Source organism: Emys orbicularis, chromosome 1 (genome assembly GCF_028017835.1).
Source record: "Emys orbicularis isolate rEmyOrb1 chromosome 1, rEmyOrb1.hap1, whole genome shotgun sequence".
Lineage (NCBI taxonomy): Eukaryota > Metazoa > Chordata > Testudines > Emydidae > Emys > Emys orbicularis.
Window position 1 is genome coordinate 71,460,985 of NC_088683.1, and position 17,245 is coordinate 71,478,229.

At 38.8% G+C, this 17,245-nt stretch overlaps 1 protein-coding gene across 1 annotated transcript in view; it reads left to right on the forward strand.

The window, feature by feature from the left end:
- TRHDE (thyrotropin releasing hormone degrading enzyme) overlaps positions 1-17,245 on the forward strand; it is a 305,481-nt gene that overhangs the window by 181,607 nt on the left and 106,629 nt on the right. Inside the window, exon 7 of the mRNA XM_065423079.1 lies at positions 6,124-6,189. Within this exon, the coding sequence (XP_065279151.1) occupies positions 6,124-6,189 (66 nt within the window). The remainder of the gene's footprint in view (positions 1-6,123; positions 6,190-17,245) is intronic.

Genomic DNA, 17,245 nt, shown 5'->3' on the forward strand with positions numbered 1-17,245 from the left:
ATACTGTCCTCTTCCCTGTACCAGGGAAGCCATGCTCCACATTTCATTTGTCCACTTCTCCAAGTTATTTCTCTAAGCCTTTCTCCCTACTACCTGCTATGCAGGTTACGGCATTCTTCAGCTGGCTGGCAAGCCCACTACCCTCTCAGTCAGAGCTCTCCTGAAAACCCATCTTTCTTGTGATTCACACAAGAAGATATAACAGAATAGTTGGTAAGGTAACATGATTATGTGTGATATGATACTGATATGTATACACATAAACACACACAAACCCTAACAATGGCTTTGATCCTCCAGTGTGTTACAGCAGTGTCACATTGTAACTCTAGAAAAATCCATGGAGTTATTTACTGGCAGAAAACTGTTGTAATGGAGAATCAGTCCCTATATAGACATAACGTGTGTGTGTGTGTGTGTAAACAATATGGTGAGAGTGTGTATTATAGAGGTGCTAGTTGTGAATTGAGTTCCATTTTGTACCTAAAGTAGTTCTGTTCTGTGCTTTGTTTTGTATGAAAACATATGAACAGCATGTTATCCACAAAATTCCAGTGCTTACTCTTTGATTTGCAAGTAAATTTGCAAGTAAATCTATTAATTCGTTTATGAATTAAAATTAATTAAAATCTAGGTTATTTAAGAAGTTAAAGGAATTAAATTAACAACCTTAACTCTGTCCTGCAGTGATGCTAGGTAGAGACAAGTTATCATGAATCTCTATTGTGATTTTAAAAATCAGTTTAATATAATCTGGAACCACAAACACTTAAAAGACCATGGGATTATTTCATGATGTCAGTACAAGGTAGAATAAGGTTGCTTGAGTGTCTTAACTATGCATTTCTTACTTTAATATGTTTTGATTTCTGTTACGTGTAACCTTAACCCTGAATTTTCTGGATTTATAATACTTAGTTTTGAAATAAATACAACATTCATGTATTTTTTTTTACTCTTAAATTAATGATACCTGTTCTAAACCTTAACTCCATCTCAAAAAAAAATAAATTTGTTTTTGTCCGGTAACATATATGCCCAAAGCCTGAGCTGGTATAAGCTGGCATAGCTCTGACCGCCGTGGAGTTGATGGAGTTCTGGTGATTTACTCTAGCTGAGAATCTGGCCTCTTATATAAAGCCATTGTGCCATTAAAACTTGTATTATCAGGATGTGGCCCATCACTACCTGGCAATGACATGAAAGAGTTGGCCAAGATGGACACTTAAACCTACTACCAAAAAACAGTTTCCAGCTGCTTCCATCTATAGCTCACAAAGGCCAACCAACAGCTTACCTTCCTGAATAGACACAGACTGGATCATGATCCAAGTCTGTGTATCTAGGTGTCATGCTGGACCGTACCTTCACTTACCAAGACTTCCCTTAAAATAAAGACAAGAAACAACATGATCAAGAAACTTGCTGAATCTACCTGGGGAGCCAGTGTGCAGATACTAAGAAATTCTGGTCTTGCCTTGTACTATTCTGTCACAGAGTATTGCTCCTTGGTGTGGCTCAGCTGTTTTCAGAGAGGACTAGTAGACACTCAACTGAATGAAATCATGTTTATAATAACAGGTACCACGAGGGTGATCAATCTGGGCTGGCTATTGGTCCTGTCCAATATCGTCTCTCCTGGCATCAAGCAGCAAGTTGCCTTACAGAATTTGCTCCTGAAGTTGCAAAATGTGCCACCTCTATCCTTTTTGAAAGATGTGTTTAATCCACCTGGTGCATTTTAGCTCAAAGTACCTATTTGGACAATTCCCCTAAGAGATTTTTTTGTTATGTTCAAGTGGCATACTCGGTGACAAGAACAAAGCTTCAAATATAGCCAATGACTATCTTGTGACAGGTCCAACAGTCCAGTCCCCTGGTTTCGACCTTCCATGCCATCTTTGGGTAAAGCTCAATCACTTGAGAGGTGGGGTGATTAGATGTGCCACTAATGACTGTAAGTGGTGTCTTTGTGACTTTTCCCTTTGCCACTGTGGCCATTTAGAAGATGTAGACCATGTACTTTCAGGCTGAATCTATCAGCAAGGGCTTGTTGGTTCCCTCATGGACTTGCATAATGCCCTTTCTTCAGCTATTGAATGGTTAAGATACTTAGGCTAACACATTTGGTTTGACTGTCCATGTAGAAGCAATAGCAACATATATAGCACCTGGTCATCTTACTTAAAGATTGTTCTTCCTTTTACCCTCCATCCATCCATCTGTCTGTCAGTTTTGTCTTATTTAGAGTTTAATCTCTCAGGGGCAAGGTAGTATGTCTTTGCTTGTATTTGGAAAGTGCCTACCAAGCACACTGAGTGAAGAAGCATTCATTCAAACAGGATAAGTGTTTTCTTTCCTGATTTAACTTGAGTCAAGTTATTTACTGTCAAGAGAATAGATACATTTTATGAATAGAAAGGATTTCCCCCCCACTAGACCTGTTAAACCGATTCGTTTTACAGCTTGACAAGGAACCAAGTCATCCACTGCCTGGAGTAAAGCACTTAAATCATCAATAAATGGCCATTTTGCCCTGCAAAGAGAGTTGAGTTCACTTCTCTAGACTCCATATGTCATTCCTCAAATGGGCAAAGGTTGGCAGAGCTGCAGAAGTGGCACGCTCAGCTCTGGGAGTGATATGGTGGAGCACAGTGCCTGTGAGTCTGTCAGGTCATTCAAAGGGTAATGCTGGCAGGTTCCAAAGAGAGTCCTGTCCAGTAGCACGGATTCAATCATCTGTGTCTCTGATTTATGGACTTGCAGGGAGGTCTAGGTCTGGATTACAGGAGTTCGCAGAAGGTACAAATCTGTGTAGATCCACTGTCCAGTTCATTGCTTGCTGGAATGAGGGGAAGAGAACATTATACACTCAGTGACACTATGCTGTTGAGATAACTAGAAGGTCTGCACATTTTTTTTGCTCCTGTGGGCATAATTCATTGCACATACCAGGGGCTCCTTTCATCCCTCCATTCCCCCACCCCAAAAGCTTCCTGTGTGCCACTCTCCCATCCCCCTCTAATTCAGAGACTCTTTGCAACCCCTCTTCCCCATGCCAGGGGTTCTATGTGTGTCCCCAATCCCCCTTCTGCTACATGCCATGTCCCCATGTCCCTCTCCCCCTATACCATTGGTTCCCATTCTCCTCCCCATGCCAGGGGTTCAGTGTGTCCCCTCATTTCCTCCTTCCCTCCATGGCTCCATTCTCACTTCCCCATCATGCCAGGGGCTCTGTGTATCCTCCATATCCCTCTCCCCTCATAGCATTATTCCTCATTCTTCCCTCCATGTCAGGGGCCTTGGTGCCCCCGCTTTGCTGCCATGCCTCTCATTCCTCCTTTCCCACCAGAACAGGGTCTCCCATTTCCCCCCCTGCTCTGGGGGTTCTCTGTGTACCCCCTTCTCCCTCCCCCTCATATCCTTCCTTTCCCCACCATTAGCTTTAGAATCAGAGTGGAGATTGGCTGTTACCTGTGGGATCACAATGGTCTAGGACTCTTGGTGTGGCATAGATACATCACTTCTTGTAGCTGAACACCCCCCGGGTGTAATTCATAGAACCAAAATTGCTGAGAACTTAAAAATTGGATGGTAACAGACAGGAAATCCCAGTGATGGTGGAACCTGGTGATATTCTGAACAAAAAAAGCTCTCAGCCATGCCTGTAGCTGTTTCCATTGCTTCTCACTGACTCTACAGATGCAATAGGCTTCAGCATGACACACACAGAGTGTGACAATCCCGGAATCTTATTATACAGAGTAGGGGAAGGACATGTAACAAGAGGAAGAATGGCCTTGTCATTAAGGGGCTGGATGAAGATCTGGGATCCATTCCTGGCTGTCCTACTGATTCTCTGTGTGACCTTGTCTGAGTTACTTACTCTTTTGGTGGATCAGTTGGCATCTGTAAAATGGGGATAATAATGCTTCCTTCCTCCCACCCTCTTGTCTTGTCTGTTTAGAGTGTAAACTCTTCAGGGCCGGAACTGTCTCTTACTATGTGTTTGTATAGTTCCATACATAGTGGGCTCCTAACTGAGATTGGGCACTACAATAAAACAAATAATTATAATAATTAATAAGAAATATAACCTAGTACAACTGTTGGTTTTTAATTCATCAACCATCCACTTCTTCTTAGAAACAATTCCAGGTATCTCTTATATTCATTTCTACTTTTTCTCCCTTTAGTTACTTAATCAACTCATTCTTTTTAATTCTCACCATCTGTATTTTTGAAATCATTGATTTTTACTCACCCTGGTTGTGGTGGATTCTTGAAAGTCTTTAAATCAAGGCTTTCTAAAAGCTGTGGAAGCTGTGGCCTTGATGCTGAAATTACTGGGTGCGAGTTCTATGGACTGTATTAAGCAGGAGGTCAGACTAGATGCACAACTCTGCACATCTATGCATCTATGATTTTTTTCTCTTTTTCAGTGAGAACTAATTCAACTTCCTGAGCCTTCCTTTGTAACTTATTTGTTGAAATCTAATATCATTTTTGAGCTATCTTCTAGTGCACTCTCTCCAAGTCAAGAGTATTCTCCCTGTGGTACAGTGATCAGCACTATATACAGTATTTTGAGTTGCAGCGTTGGAAGGCTGAAGGTTCTCCTGAAATTGAACAGCAAAATGTGATACTATAGCCAAATCCATCAGATAACTGCAAAGGTATTTCTGCTGGAAACAAGGCATCAGTGAAGAGGAAGAATATGCAGCAATTGTGGTCTAGTCTTCTAGGTCTGCAAAAAGGAGGTTGGAAATCCTTGTGGAGTTTGTTTGGATTTTTCTGGAATACTGTGCGCAATTATGCTCTCCTATGTTTAAGAAAGATTAATTCAAATTGGAGCAGGTGCAGAGAAGGGCTACTAGGATGATCAGAGGAATGGAATACCTACCTTACGAGAGGATACTCAAGGAGTTTGGCTTGTTTAGCCTATCCAAAAGAAGGCTGAGGGGAGATATGATCGCTCTCTGTAAATACATCAGAAGGATAAATATCAGGGAGGGAGAGGAGTTATTTAAGTTAAGTGCCAATGTTGACACAAGAACAAATGGATATAAACTGGCCATCAACAAGTTTAGGCTTAAAATTAGATGAAGATTTCTAATCATTGGAGTAGTGAAGTTCTGAAACAGCCTCCCAATGGGAGCAGTGGGGCAAAAAACCTAACTCGCTTCAAGCCTGAGTTTTATAAGTTTATGGAGGGGATGGTATGATGAGATTGCCTGCAACTACTAATAGCAAAAATCCGCAATGGGCAGTGATGGGGAGGGCTCTGAGTTACTACAGAAAATTCTTTCCCAAGTGTCTGGCTGGTGGGATTTGCTGACATGCTCAGGGTTCAACTGGTTGCCGTAATTGGGATAAGGAAGGAATTTTCCTCCAGGTCAGATTGGCAGAGACCTTAGGGGGGTTTCATCTTCCTTTGCAGCATGAGGCCTGGGTCACTTGCTGGCTTAAACTAGAGTAAATAATGGATTCCCTGTAACTTTTGAAGTCTTTAAATCATGATTTGAGGACTTCAGTAACTCAGCCAAAGGTTACAGTGCTACTAGACGAGGGGGTGAATGAGGTTCTGTGGCCTACAATGTGCAGGAGATCAGACTAGATAATCACAATGGTCCCTTCTGGCCTTAAAATCTATGAGTCTATGATACTTCACATGATTGTAACGGTGTAACGGACAGCAGAATGTACATTTCTATGTCTGTGCTTGAGATGTGTAAGTAGATACTGCTCCAGCTGTGGAAATGATGTGCTTTATAGCATTCAGCCTCGTTTGCTATATGCATATGGGTAATTAATAGTAACAATCCCCTTCCAAATCACGATTTCCTCTGTCTGGCAGTTGCATGATCTTTCCTCTCCTTTCTTCCTTCCTTCCAACCAGCAGGTGTGTGTGTGTGTGTGTGTGTGTGTGTGTTGAGAAATTTTTAAGATTCTATTGATCAAGTACTTAGTAACACTTTTCTTGTACATTTAAACATCATCATTAAAGAAATATATTTTTTAAATAGGATAATAATAGATTAAATTGAATATTTCATCATAATTTATATCACTGATTTGGAAAAAGCAGCCCAATAACTTACTTTTCTCTGTTGTCTCCCATAGGGTGCAGCTTTAATTCGAATGTTGGCTAATTTTATGGGTCACTCTGTATTTCAGATGGGCTTACAAGTAAGTAGAAAGCATTCTGTCTTTTTTATGTTTATCTGTAACCTTTGGCTATTTTTTGTTTGTTTTTAAGCAAGTATTTGATAGGAAGCATTAGTTTGTATAACATCAGAGCCATCACTCCAGCAAATGAAAGAATTCTCAGTGTGTCAAGTGCCACACAGTTTCACTTTCATTTGGTATACATCACCAAGTGGAAATCATTTTCAGATATGTAAGAACTTGATTATCCATCACTGAAAGAGCTTGCTGAGGCAAAAGCCACTTTGCTTCAATTACATTTAAATTTTAATATAAAATAAAAATGAACTATGTCAATCTCACTAGAAAATATGTGGCTGCGAAGCTAATCATATTTTACAGATAAATACTCCCCCCTGCCCCATCAAAACCCTGGAGTTTTACTTTTACCTTTGATGAACATGGAGTGCTCTTTGCCTTAATTATATTTTGAAAACTCCCTCTGCCTTTTAAAAGAGGTTTAAAGAAATAACACTTCTGTTCAAAGAGAGAGAGAAATTCACTGTGCTAGTAACCAAGGATGAACTTTTTCAGCAGTAATTCAGAATCCCGTTATATTTCGTAAACCATTTCAACAAACCAAACATAAAAAAAATTCAACTCCCTTTATTTCTGTTTAAGTAATAAGAAATCTGTTAAGAAATCTGTTTAAGTAAATCATGTTACAGGCAACTGTGATTGATGAATTATGTATGATGCAGTCTGCTACTTAGAAATGTCCTTTAAAGTAAATTGATGTTCACCTGAAATACAATTATGCTAAGATGGAAAGAGCAATCAATCTTATCTGTTCTTAGTAAGCTTTTCATTTTGAAATTTAAATAAACTACATATGGGATCAGGTCATATTTTAACACAGTAATTCTACCTCTAACCAAAATGGATTGAAAGATAAAATATAAAATAAAAGTTAAATAAATACACTGGTTATGTCATATAAATATGTATTTAATGTGATATACAATGAAAAGAATCTCATTGAGGAAATGTCGCTTTTCTAGAAAGTTTGCAGGACTTTGATCAATCAAGCTTTGGAAGATAACTGGGTCACGGTAGCCAGAAGGCTCTTTTCAGGTCACTGGCCTTATCTTCTACCCCAGACAATAGGCCTTCATCTGGAAGGGTTTCCAGGCACAAACTTGTGCACATAAAGGGCGAAATCCTCACCCTATTAAAGTCATTGGAACTTTTGCCATTGTCCCAAAGGAGCCAGAAATTCACCCAGAAATTTTTCCCTGTTAATATAGAAATTTAAAGTGCTAGACTCTTGACATTTAAAATTTGTAATTGAAAATATTCCCCATCGAAGCCTGCCCATGCAGAAAGTTTTCTTCACTCAAACATCTTCAGAACAAAAGTTTTAAACTCTGGCGATGCATTGTCAAAAAAATGTTACCTTGGCATACATGATGGAGAACAATGTAGTAATGATGAAGAATGTAAAAAGCTTTAGTATCACAACAGTCCATGCAACATAAATCAAATTGATTAGCCATTTACTGTGCATGTATTGCCATTGAAATCAAGGTATTTCTCAGTGTTTGTATGGGTAGCTGAATTATACCTTAAGTAAAGAACAGATGAAAGAAGAATGATGGTAACAAGCACTGGGGGGTACGGAGAGGGAAGGGCCAGGCTAGCTTCTTTCTTTTCTCCTTATTCCTTTATTTTTTCTTATCATAATTGCATACCATCACCAGGTATGTGTTTTCTTTCTCATAATACCTCAACAAAAATCCTTTACTTATCAAAAAAGCAATTGATTTTGCTAAAATGAATTAGAAAAAAAGATGATAAAGACAAAAGAGTGGGCTTTTTGTTAGATACATATGAACAATGAATGCACACTAAAGCAACTGCCATAGCATAGAGAGCTATATGACCCTGGTATCCAGCAAACCATTTGTGAGGGGATAGAGAGCAGGCGGAATTACAGTATGAAGTACTGATTTTCACAGCATACATTGGTTTGAACCTATCACGAGTAACTGGCCTGTTTCTTCAGATATGCTTGTGAAAGGCCATTGAATTATAATGTTGGACCTCCATGATGAAATTTTAATCAAGAAACAATAGAATGAAAGTATATTATTCTGTAAAGCTTCAAAAGATGTGCACTGTTTTTAATTTTGTGAGATTTTCAAACACATTTTTATAATAGAGACTTAATTTTGTCAACTTCTCAATATTTTCATATTATAGCACCTGTGATAGACCCAGACCAGTTGGGAACAGGAGAGTAGCAGAAGGGAGATATACTGGCCACTGGATAAGTAGTTTTCTCTTCCCTGAGTGACCAGGGCAGGGGCTGCTCCAGGCTAATAGAACACCTGACTCCAATTAACCTGCTAAGAGTCAGGTGAGGCAGTTAAGCACCTGACTCTAATTAAGGCCCCTCTGATGCTATAAAAGGGCTCACTCCAGTGAAGCCAGGGAGCCATAGGAGAGGAAGTGAGTGTGAGGAGCTGGGAGCAAGAGGTGCAAGAAGCTGAGAGTGAGAGGGAGAGGGAGAGTGAGAGGGTGTGCTGCTGGAGGACTGAGGAGCACAAGCGTTATCAGACACCAGGAGGAAGGTCCTGTGGTGAGACTAAGGAAGGTGTTTGGAGGAGGCCATGGGGAAGTAGCCCAGGGAGTTGTAGCTGTCATGCAGCTGTTACAGGAGGCACTATAGACAGATGCAGTCCACAGGGCCCTGGGCCGGAACCCGGAGTAGAGGGCGGGCCCGGGTTCCCCCCAAACCTCCTAATTGACCTGGACTGTGGGTTCTTCCAGAGGGGAAGGTCTCTGGGCTGTTCCCCAACCCACATGGTGAATCTCTGAGGCAAGAAAATCTGCCAATAAGCGCAGGACCCACCAAGATAGACGAGGAACTTTGTCACACACCCCATATACAAAACCCCCACAAACATATTTATATTGGATGTGATGAATAACAGATTAAAAACTGTAAAGCCCACATATGTGAATTTGGGGGTGCTAGAAAAACAAAGCTGTTATTTAAGTACCTAACATCATTTAATAAAACCACTTTCTTCCCTAGTGGAGTTCTCTGTCTCTTTGGAAGTCCTGAGAATCCCGTTATTTTCCCCCACACTTCTTAAAGACCCCCACTTTTCAGCTTTCATCAGATAAGAATTATCCATAAAGCAATGCCGCTCCTATATTACTCAGAGGGGTCACTTTTCAGTGAGATGAGGCATGTACTGGCTCCTTTCCCACAAATGACCTGATGTTGAATGTCCTTTCATGACGGCAAGGTTGTTGTGCTCTAGCATCGATGTGAGTTGAGGCTATGCATGGGTACTGAATGGTAGCAACCCTCACTAATAAGTGGTGATACCTTTTCTCGGTCTTGAAAGGCTATTAGTTCGCCACTATGACTACCAGACAGTGGAGAGGCTTGGTCAGCATCACTCTCTCTGATAATGTTTCTGAACTGCATAAGCTTGTGGAGTTGGATTTGTTGAGTTAGTTTCAGCATTCAGTCACCACTGAGGACAGTAACTTGTAATATAGGTTTAGATTTTGGGTGGGATTTTATCTGTAAATATTGTTTCATATGTGAGTACTTGGAATGGATGTGTTATTTATATGATTTTGTATCACTGAATTTCATTTATTGGAAAGGTTTATTGCTACAAGCCTAGAACACCTTTCTGTGTTATCAGTGACTTCTCATATTAAATGTGGATAGTAAACACAGTAGTTCGGAGGTCTAGTGTTGTGTTCAAAGAGGCATCCACTGGCATCTCAAGCTCCCTTATGAGGCTCTTGTGTGCTAGTTCATTCATATTTATTTTATACTTGGTTTGATTATTTCAACATTACGTTTCATTTGTCATCTGGCAGCTCATTGATCATACAAATCTGTATCCTTTTGAACTTCACTTGCTGCTGTATTTGTGTTCATCACTCACTCTGATTGAGTGCATCATCAGCAGTTTGGATTAGTTTACTGTAGGAACCTCAGGCTCTATGATAAATTATCACCTTATGTACATTAAATTGTACACGGTATATCTGGGAGAAGACCTTTTGTACGGTCCCTTGGATAGACATGTAATGACTTGGTGCTGAGTGGTCACTATATTGAAACTGATAGGCCAACCTTTTAGAAGAGCAGTCTAGGGAAATGTGGAATATAGGCTATTTTTCACTACCATAAAAGTTGCCATTTGGACCAAGCTCCTTTCATCTGTAGTATTTATTCACAGCTCTTTAAACAATTATGCATTCCTGTGTTCCACGCTGAATTATTGTGGCTCTTAAATTATGCAACAGTCTGGCATGTGGAACTCTGTCGAAGTCTTCCTAAATTTCAAATAAATCATTACGCTATACACTATTATCTGACTTGTTTATAACCTCCATTCAAGAGTCTAGAAGGAGTAGATTCACCTTTCCTTATCCATGTGTTCTACACTTTCATCTGTTAACATTAAAAGCAAGACAAAAAACATCTTCTGGAGCTGACCCACTGCCACTGCATGTCCGAGATCATGTGGGAACAATAATGTCAACAAGAGTGCCAGCACCTACTGCCTTCTCTGACCTCTCTCCAATTCTAATATTCTCACTATCTGTCACTCTTGATGTTGAGATTATTCTAATTAAATGAATTCACCTCTAAAGTTTTTCTTTAAAGGGACTCGTATTTTTTTCTTAAGAGTTAAGTAAGTGAGCAAAAATACAGTCTTGAAAGACTTGTATAAAACACTATTGATTTAATATTTTTCCTATAAAATATAAAAATGCGTAGCATATTATTGGCCTATTCAGAGGCCATTGAAGTCAATGAGAGTCTTTCCATTGACTCCAGTGGGCTTTGGATCAGAATGTATCTACATATTACAAACACAAAATATTTGTTAAAAGAACATTACTAAGGTCTCAAAGTCAAGCACTCAAAAGTTAGGAAATGCCAAAATTAAGATTTCCTATGCAATCGTAACTTGGTCCCCTTTTGCATATAATTAGAGACTGTTGCATAATACATGGTGTCACTTACTTTTTTCTCCATAGGGCCCCTGTGTCATTCAGTTCACCCGTAATATTTTGTTTTATCCTCATTGTTCAATGTGTGGTCCCAGGAGAGCATGCTCTAGTGGGCACAGACTCTTCTTGCCATTGCCAGTCTCCCAAAGCTTGACCCCTTCCCGCCTGTCCTCTCCAAGCTGTCCCTGTCCCAGTTCTGTTTCTTCCCATCCCAGTCTTCTCTCCAGTGCCAGTCTCAGCTTTTCACCCGAGTTCCAGTCTCCTTGCCCAGCCAATCCCAGTTCCCTCCACCCCAGCTCCTCTTCTGATCTCTCTCTTCCTTCCCCATTACAGGTTCCCGGGCCCTGTCTGCCTCCCTTCCTTGGCCTCCAATCTCAGTCTCCCACTACTCCCTCCCTGGCTCCTTACCTCAGTCTCATCGCTTCCAGTCTCCTTGCCCAACTAGTCCCAGTCTTCCCTCCTCAATTATGTTAGCCTCAGTGATATGGCATATAGTACATATGTATCCTTTTGATGTGCATTCAGTGACTTCCATTCTCATATTTTGTTGCATGTGAAGCCCATTTATTATGATTTTCTCCTACAATTTTATTATGGGAATTATTAAGAGAAAGATCTATAGATATGAATCCTCAGCTAACATCAGCTGGCTTGTTAGCTATTTTAAGATACAGTAAAGTTATATTTGTTTTCTTTCCAAATAAAATTATATTTTTTCCTGATCTGGGCTCAGTAGCAATCTCATCCCTGTTCCTATGAACCAGCACAATGGAATCTACACAGTACAGAAAAGTACACATTTTATGCCTGATCCTACAGTCATTGTACAATCAGAATGTCCACTGGCTTCTAAGAAATTAATGGGGATTTTACGAGCACAAAGATTTCAGAATTGGGCTACTTGTAAGTCCTTGTTAGATAGTACATGCTTAAAACCAGAATAAGCAATTTCATTTCCATGCAGACCAATGAGGAAAATTCAAAAAGAAGCTGGATCCATACCGAACAAAACAAGACTTCGCTTGAGCTCTTGTTAAATACCATTTTCCTGAAGATTCAGTTGTTTATCTTAAATAGTCAAAGTTCACCAACTATTACCACACATTAGAATCTGATATACCACCATTTTCCTCATAGCAATAATAAAAGACATAAATTGTAACTCTATTGTATCTTTTGACAAATGTTGACTTTTTAATGGCAGCCACTATAATTCCACATCTAAATGTGTTTTCAAAAAATTACTATGAGAGAATTTGTTGATGTAAATCAAAGCAATGAGTCTATTGGCATAAAGCCTGAGAAAGGAAATATATCAATATTGTTTTTTTGCTGTAGAATCCTGTTTTCTATGATAGTGGTGGAAAGAATGGTTTAGTGCAAACAAACGAACAAAATTAGTTGTGCACAAATAGAAATATCCAGTGTAAAGAAAAGATATTATTCTGAGTCTTTGGCCAAATTTTGCAACAGTATTTGAAGTTTTAGTGTATGACAGTCTTCAGCGCCGAGAAGAAATGTTAGATAGATTGACAGGAAATCACAAACAGCTGATAAACATGGTTGAAGCTTCACAGTTGATGATCTTCTCATCTATTCATTCTTATTTTAAAGATCTGCCAGGATGTTATTTTCTAGATACAGTAGTGACACAGAAATTATGTTCTTGGTGAATTATCTCGGGTGATTTCTGCTGAGATTGTTATACTGAACAGTATTGTTACATTGTTTCTTTCCTGGGGTTTGTGTAGAAAGAATGTTATAGAAAAGGAACAGCGGAGCAATTGTCTGCGTTGGTAGTTATCCTTGACACTGATTAATGAAGAGTTGTGATCAGCTGAGACTGTCTCAATTAACAAGCGCCATTCAAATACCTCAGGAAGACATTCCCTTTTTTTGTGTGGATTTTAAAAATACTTACTGAACAATATTTTTGTTCCTTTTAAAATGTATTAAAACAAAAAAGCTAAAATTAATGCACAAATTCAGTCAAATATTGCACTTCAATTTCGAGCAATACTTTATTTCTGTGGGGCTTGTCCTTAGTTCAGTTGTTTAGCATCACTACCGAATAATACATCAAATACATTTTTTCCTTAAAGCAAAGCTTAATGTGCTAGCAGGTGTCTTACTGCATAACAGCCACCATCAGACTGTTATAAGCAATAACTCTGCCATCCTTCTAATAGTTCCCTGTTGATTTCTTATGCAGATTGTTTTGCCCCCACACTGCAGTTGCCTTTGTCATGTTCCAGAATAGGTCCTCCTTTACATATTATTAGCTAGTAGGGGAGGTTAGACTTTTGTAAGAGATAGAAACCTCTGCGTATAGCCATTCTGGTCTTTTTAACCAGAATTACCAGTCAGGCAGGGCACGTGTAAAAGTATTATGACACTGGGCACCTGCTTGGGAACAAGGTTTGAATCTGTCCAGTTTAAATATGCCTGTTTACATGAGATTTAATTTATCACAATTCCAGGGCTTCACAAATTATATATCCTGTATGATGCAAAGTTTAGGAGCCTGATTCTTCTCTCACCTTGGAGTCACAATGGTGTAACTATATTGACTTGAATGGAATTACTCCTGATATACACCAGTCACTGGTTGAAGTCCGGTCCCTTTTCTTTGCTAACAAGATGCATATATAGAAAAACAGAGAATCCCATCTTATTAATTATAACACTTTTTCTCCCTTTCCTACCCTTTTCTGTTACCATCTCTTGTTATGCCTAAACTTAGATGGTAAGGTGTGTAGGGCTCCTGTCTTTTTATGTTCCATCCAGTGCCTATTGCACTTGAGACACTGGGGGGGGGGGGGAAGCTTTCAGAAACACTCACCATTTGCTTAATTCTATTCCCATTTAAATCAATAGTAAAACTCCCATTGATTCACATAGCTCCAGAAATGTTAGCATCGCAGATCTGAGTATTTCCATAATATATGGAAGTATTTGTGGATAACTAAGAAAAGGGGCAAAGTAAAAATACTATAATTATGCTGGTTTATACAGTAGTGTTAGCTCAAGAGAGAATTAAGATTTATTTCCATGTAATGTTCCAGTATCACTCTTTATGATTAGTAGTTATAGCTTGTTGTTCCAATATAATGATTTAATTGCAGATATGACATGATGACAGTGGATGTTTTCTGATTGCTGATAATTACAAGCATTATATCACGGTAATATAGGAAACAAATATAAATATTTCCTTTAAAAATAAAGGGATGGATCCCCAGCTGGTGTAGATTGGTTTAGCTCCATTGGCTTCATCGACTATCACTATTACACCTACTGAGGAACTGGCCTGAAGAGAAGGCAGGACAGCAGTTGAAATGAACACTTGTGTGATGCAGCTGAGATATGAGCATGCCTTTCAAACCTTGTTTAAATCCTGTTCGACACTTGTGTGTTCTTCTTTGATTCTGAAAGTAAACTAAAGAAGTTACTGATTGATGGGCACTTTAAATCAATTAATAAATTAATTACATAATTAAATAAATAAAACTGACAGGTTAAAGCCCAATCTTGTGGTATCCTCTGTACAGCTAGTGGAAAATTGAACTTGTTTGGGTATTATTGAAAATGTTCTGCCACTGTTGGAAGAGAGAGAAACCTGGTTTAAAGAGATGATATCCTAATAGAGGAGGTACAGTATTTTGTAGAACAGTTAAAATCATACTTGAAAATATTAGTTATTAAAAAAATTAGGGCCAAGATTTTTAAAAATGACTAGTGGTTGTGGGTGTCTGGTCTGAGAAACTTTCTGTTTTTCAGAAAGTGCTGAGTCAACCAGAATGACTAATCATTTTTTAAAATGTTGGCCAAAGAAACTGTTATTTGGCACTGATTGAGCAGATGACTTCACTTATATCTGTACAATTATGAGAGGCATAGAGAGAAGATATAATAGTCCTTAGCACTTCTATATGATTAGCGTGTTCAAAGTGATATATAAGCATTAGTTAATTAATATTAATTAAGCAAGGTTTAGAGTAAGTGTCAAATGAAAGAATAGAAGTGCTCAAGCTTAATCCAAGGAAGTATCAGGCCCTAACAGGATTTTCTTAAGGAAAACTACATTAAAAAAGCATAAAAATTATACATTAACCATCTCAATCCCAGTCAAAATTGTGGTATTAACCCTTCTGCAGAACTGGTTTATACATTAAATTATTAGGACAAATGTTCTTGTCATTGGGTATTACGATTTTAGGATCATATTCTGATAATTGCACCAATATACACCTGGAGCAACACTGTTAATGTTAATACAAAATTTAAATTGTGAAAAACTGCTCTTTCTGGTTTTCACCATGGCTGGCATTAGAAATAAAGCAATATCCTGAAAGAAATTATTCTTGTGGTATTTCTCATCTTGTTGAAACTAAGTAATCTTGCAAATGAGACTGATCTGTTGAGATATCCAAACTAAAAAGATTTGGATATGTTTCAGATAAACAATCAACCTGTTGGGTGCTTATCCTAGCTTCTGTACTTTGAGGTTCACCTGTCAATTACAACTCTTTTACGCAAAAGTCTGATACATTAGTAACACATTTATCTGCCGCTCAGCACTAGCATCATGGTGCTTTTGTCACCGTTTTGACACCATCACCAACTCACCTCTCCTAGCTTTTTCTGCTCAGAGAGGGGTGGATCACCATGATCACTGGTTGCCCCCACCCCCCAAAGGGTTACCAGGCAGCGTCAGAAAAGAGTGACAAGGCAGAAGAGCAGGCAACCATTGCTATGAAAAGGTGGAGGTTTCAGCACCTTTTTCAGCGAATTTTAGAAACATACTTGGAAAGAAATGAAAAACTCTAAAATGAGCTTTTCCCCCCAAAGTGTGACTCACTGCTCTTCATTCTTTTAGCAGGTGCTATTGCATTAAGTCATCACTGTAATGCTATTCTTAATCATGCCTCTTCTACAGTGCTAACAGAGGGTCAGGATCCCACAGAAGAATTTGCCTATACAAAGAATACACCTGTGATAGTATCAATAATACAGTAGAACTTCAGAGTTACGAACAGCTCGGGAATGGAGGCTGTTCATAACTCTGAAATGTTTGTAACTCTGAACAAAACATTATGGTTGTTTTTTCAAAAGTTTACAACTGAACATTGACTTAATACAGCTTTAAAACTTTACTATGCAGAAAAAAATGCTGCTTTCCCTTTATTTTTTTTAGTAGTTTACGTTTAACAGAGTACAGTACTGTATTCGCTTTTTTTTTTTATGTCTCTGCTGCTGACTGATTGTGTACTTCCGGTTCCAAATAAGGTGTGTGGTTGACTGGTCAGTTCGTAACTCTGATGTTCATAACTCTGAGGTTCTACTATAGCTTGTATCCCAGGGGCGTGCTAGCACTAAGTTTTAAGGACATTTTTGTGGGATGATATTTCATGGGTTGTTTATTTGGAAAATTATTTTTGCCTTAGTGACAGGCCAGTAACTAAATACTGAATGCGTTTTAATGTAGCAGCAAATTACAGTGTGTCAAGGATAACACCATTTTTGTTCCTTCTGGTAACATTTGTTCATGAATATTAACATGTAATCTATGGATTTGATATTGCTCAGGCTGGTATTTTCCAACAAGACTCACTGGAAACAATATTCAGGTAGCCTCAAATAAAACTGATACTAAAAGTGAAGTGGCTGATCCGTTTAGATGATCTGAATGCTATTTTCCAACTTTCTTTGAGCTGGTTCTGCAGTGCTGTCTTTCTCTTTGCTAATTGGTCTGACCATGGTTTTATCTCACTGTTGGGGTAGCTCTGCAGTTTGACTGACCCAGGTGCTAATGCTAACAGTTCTCTCCTCTCTGCAGGTTTATTCATCATCATCCAGGGTTTATTTTTTTTTGTACAATATCTCACATATAAAAATATCTCAGACCCACTTGTATACTCTAGTTTCTGCACTCACTGATCTTGACCTCCTCTCTTTTAAAAAATCTTAAGCTTTTGTGTAGTACCATTGTCAATGCTCCATCACTGATTCTCAGTCACTTTCAACTGTCACACTCAGTCAA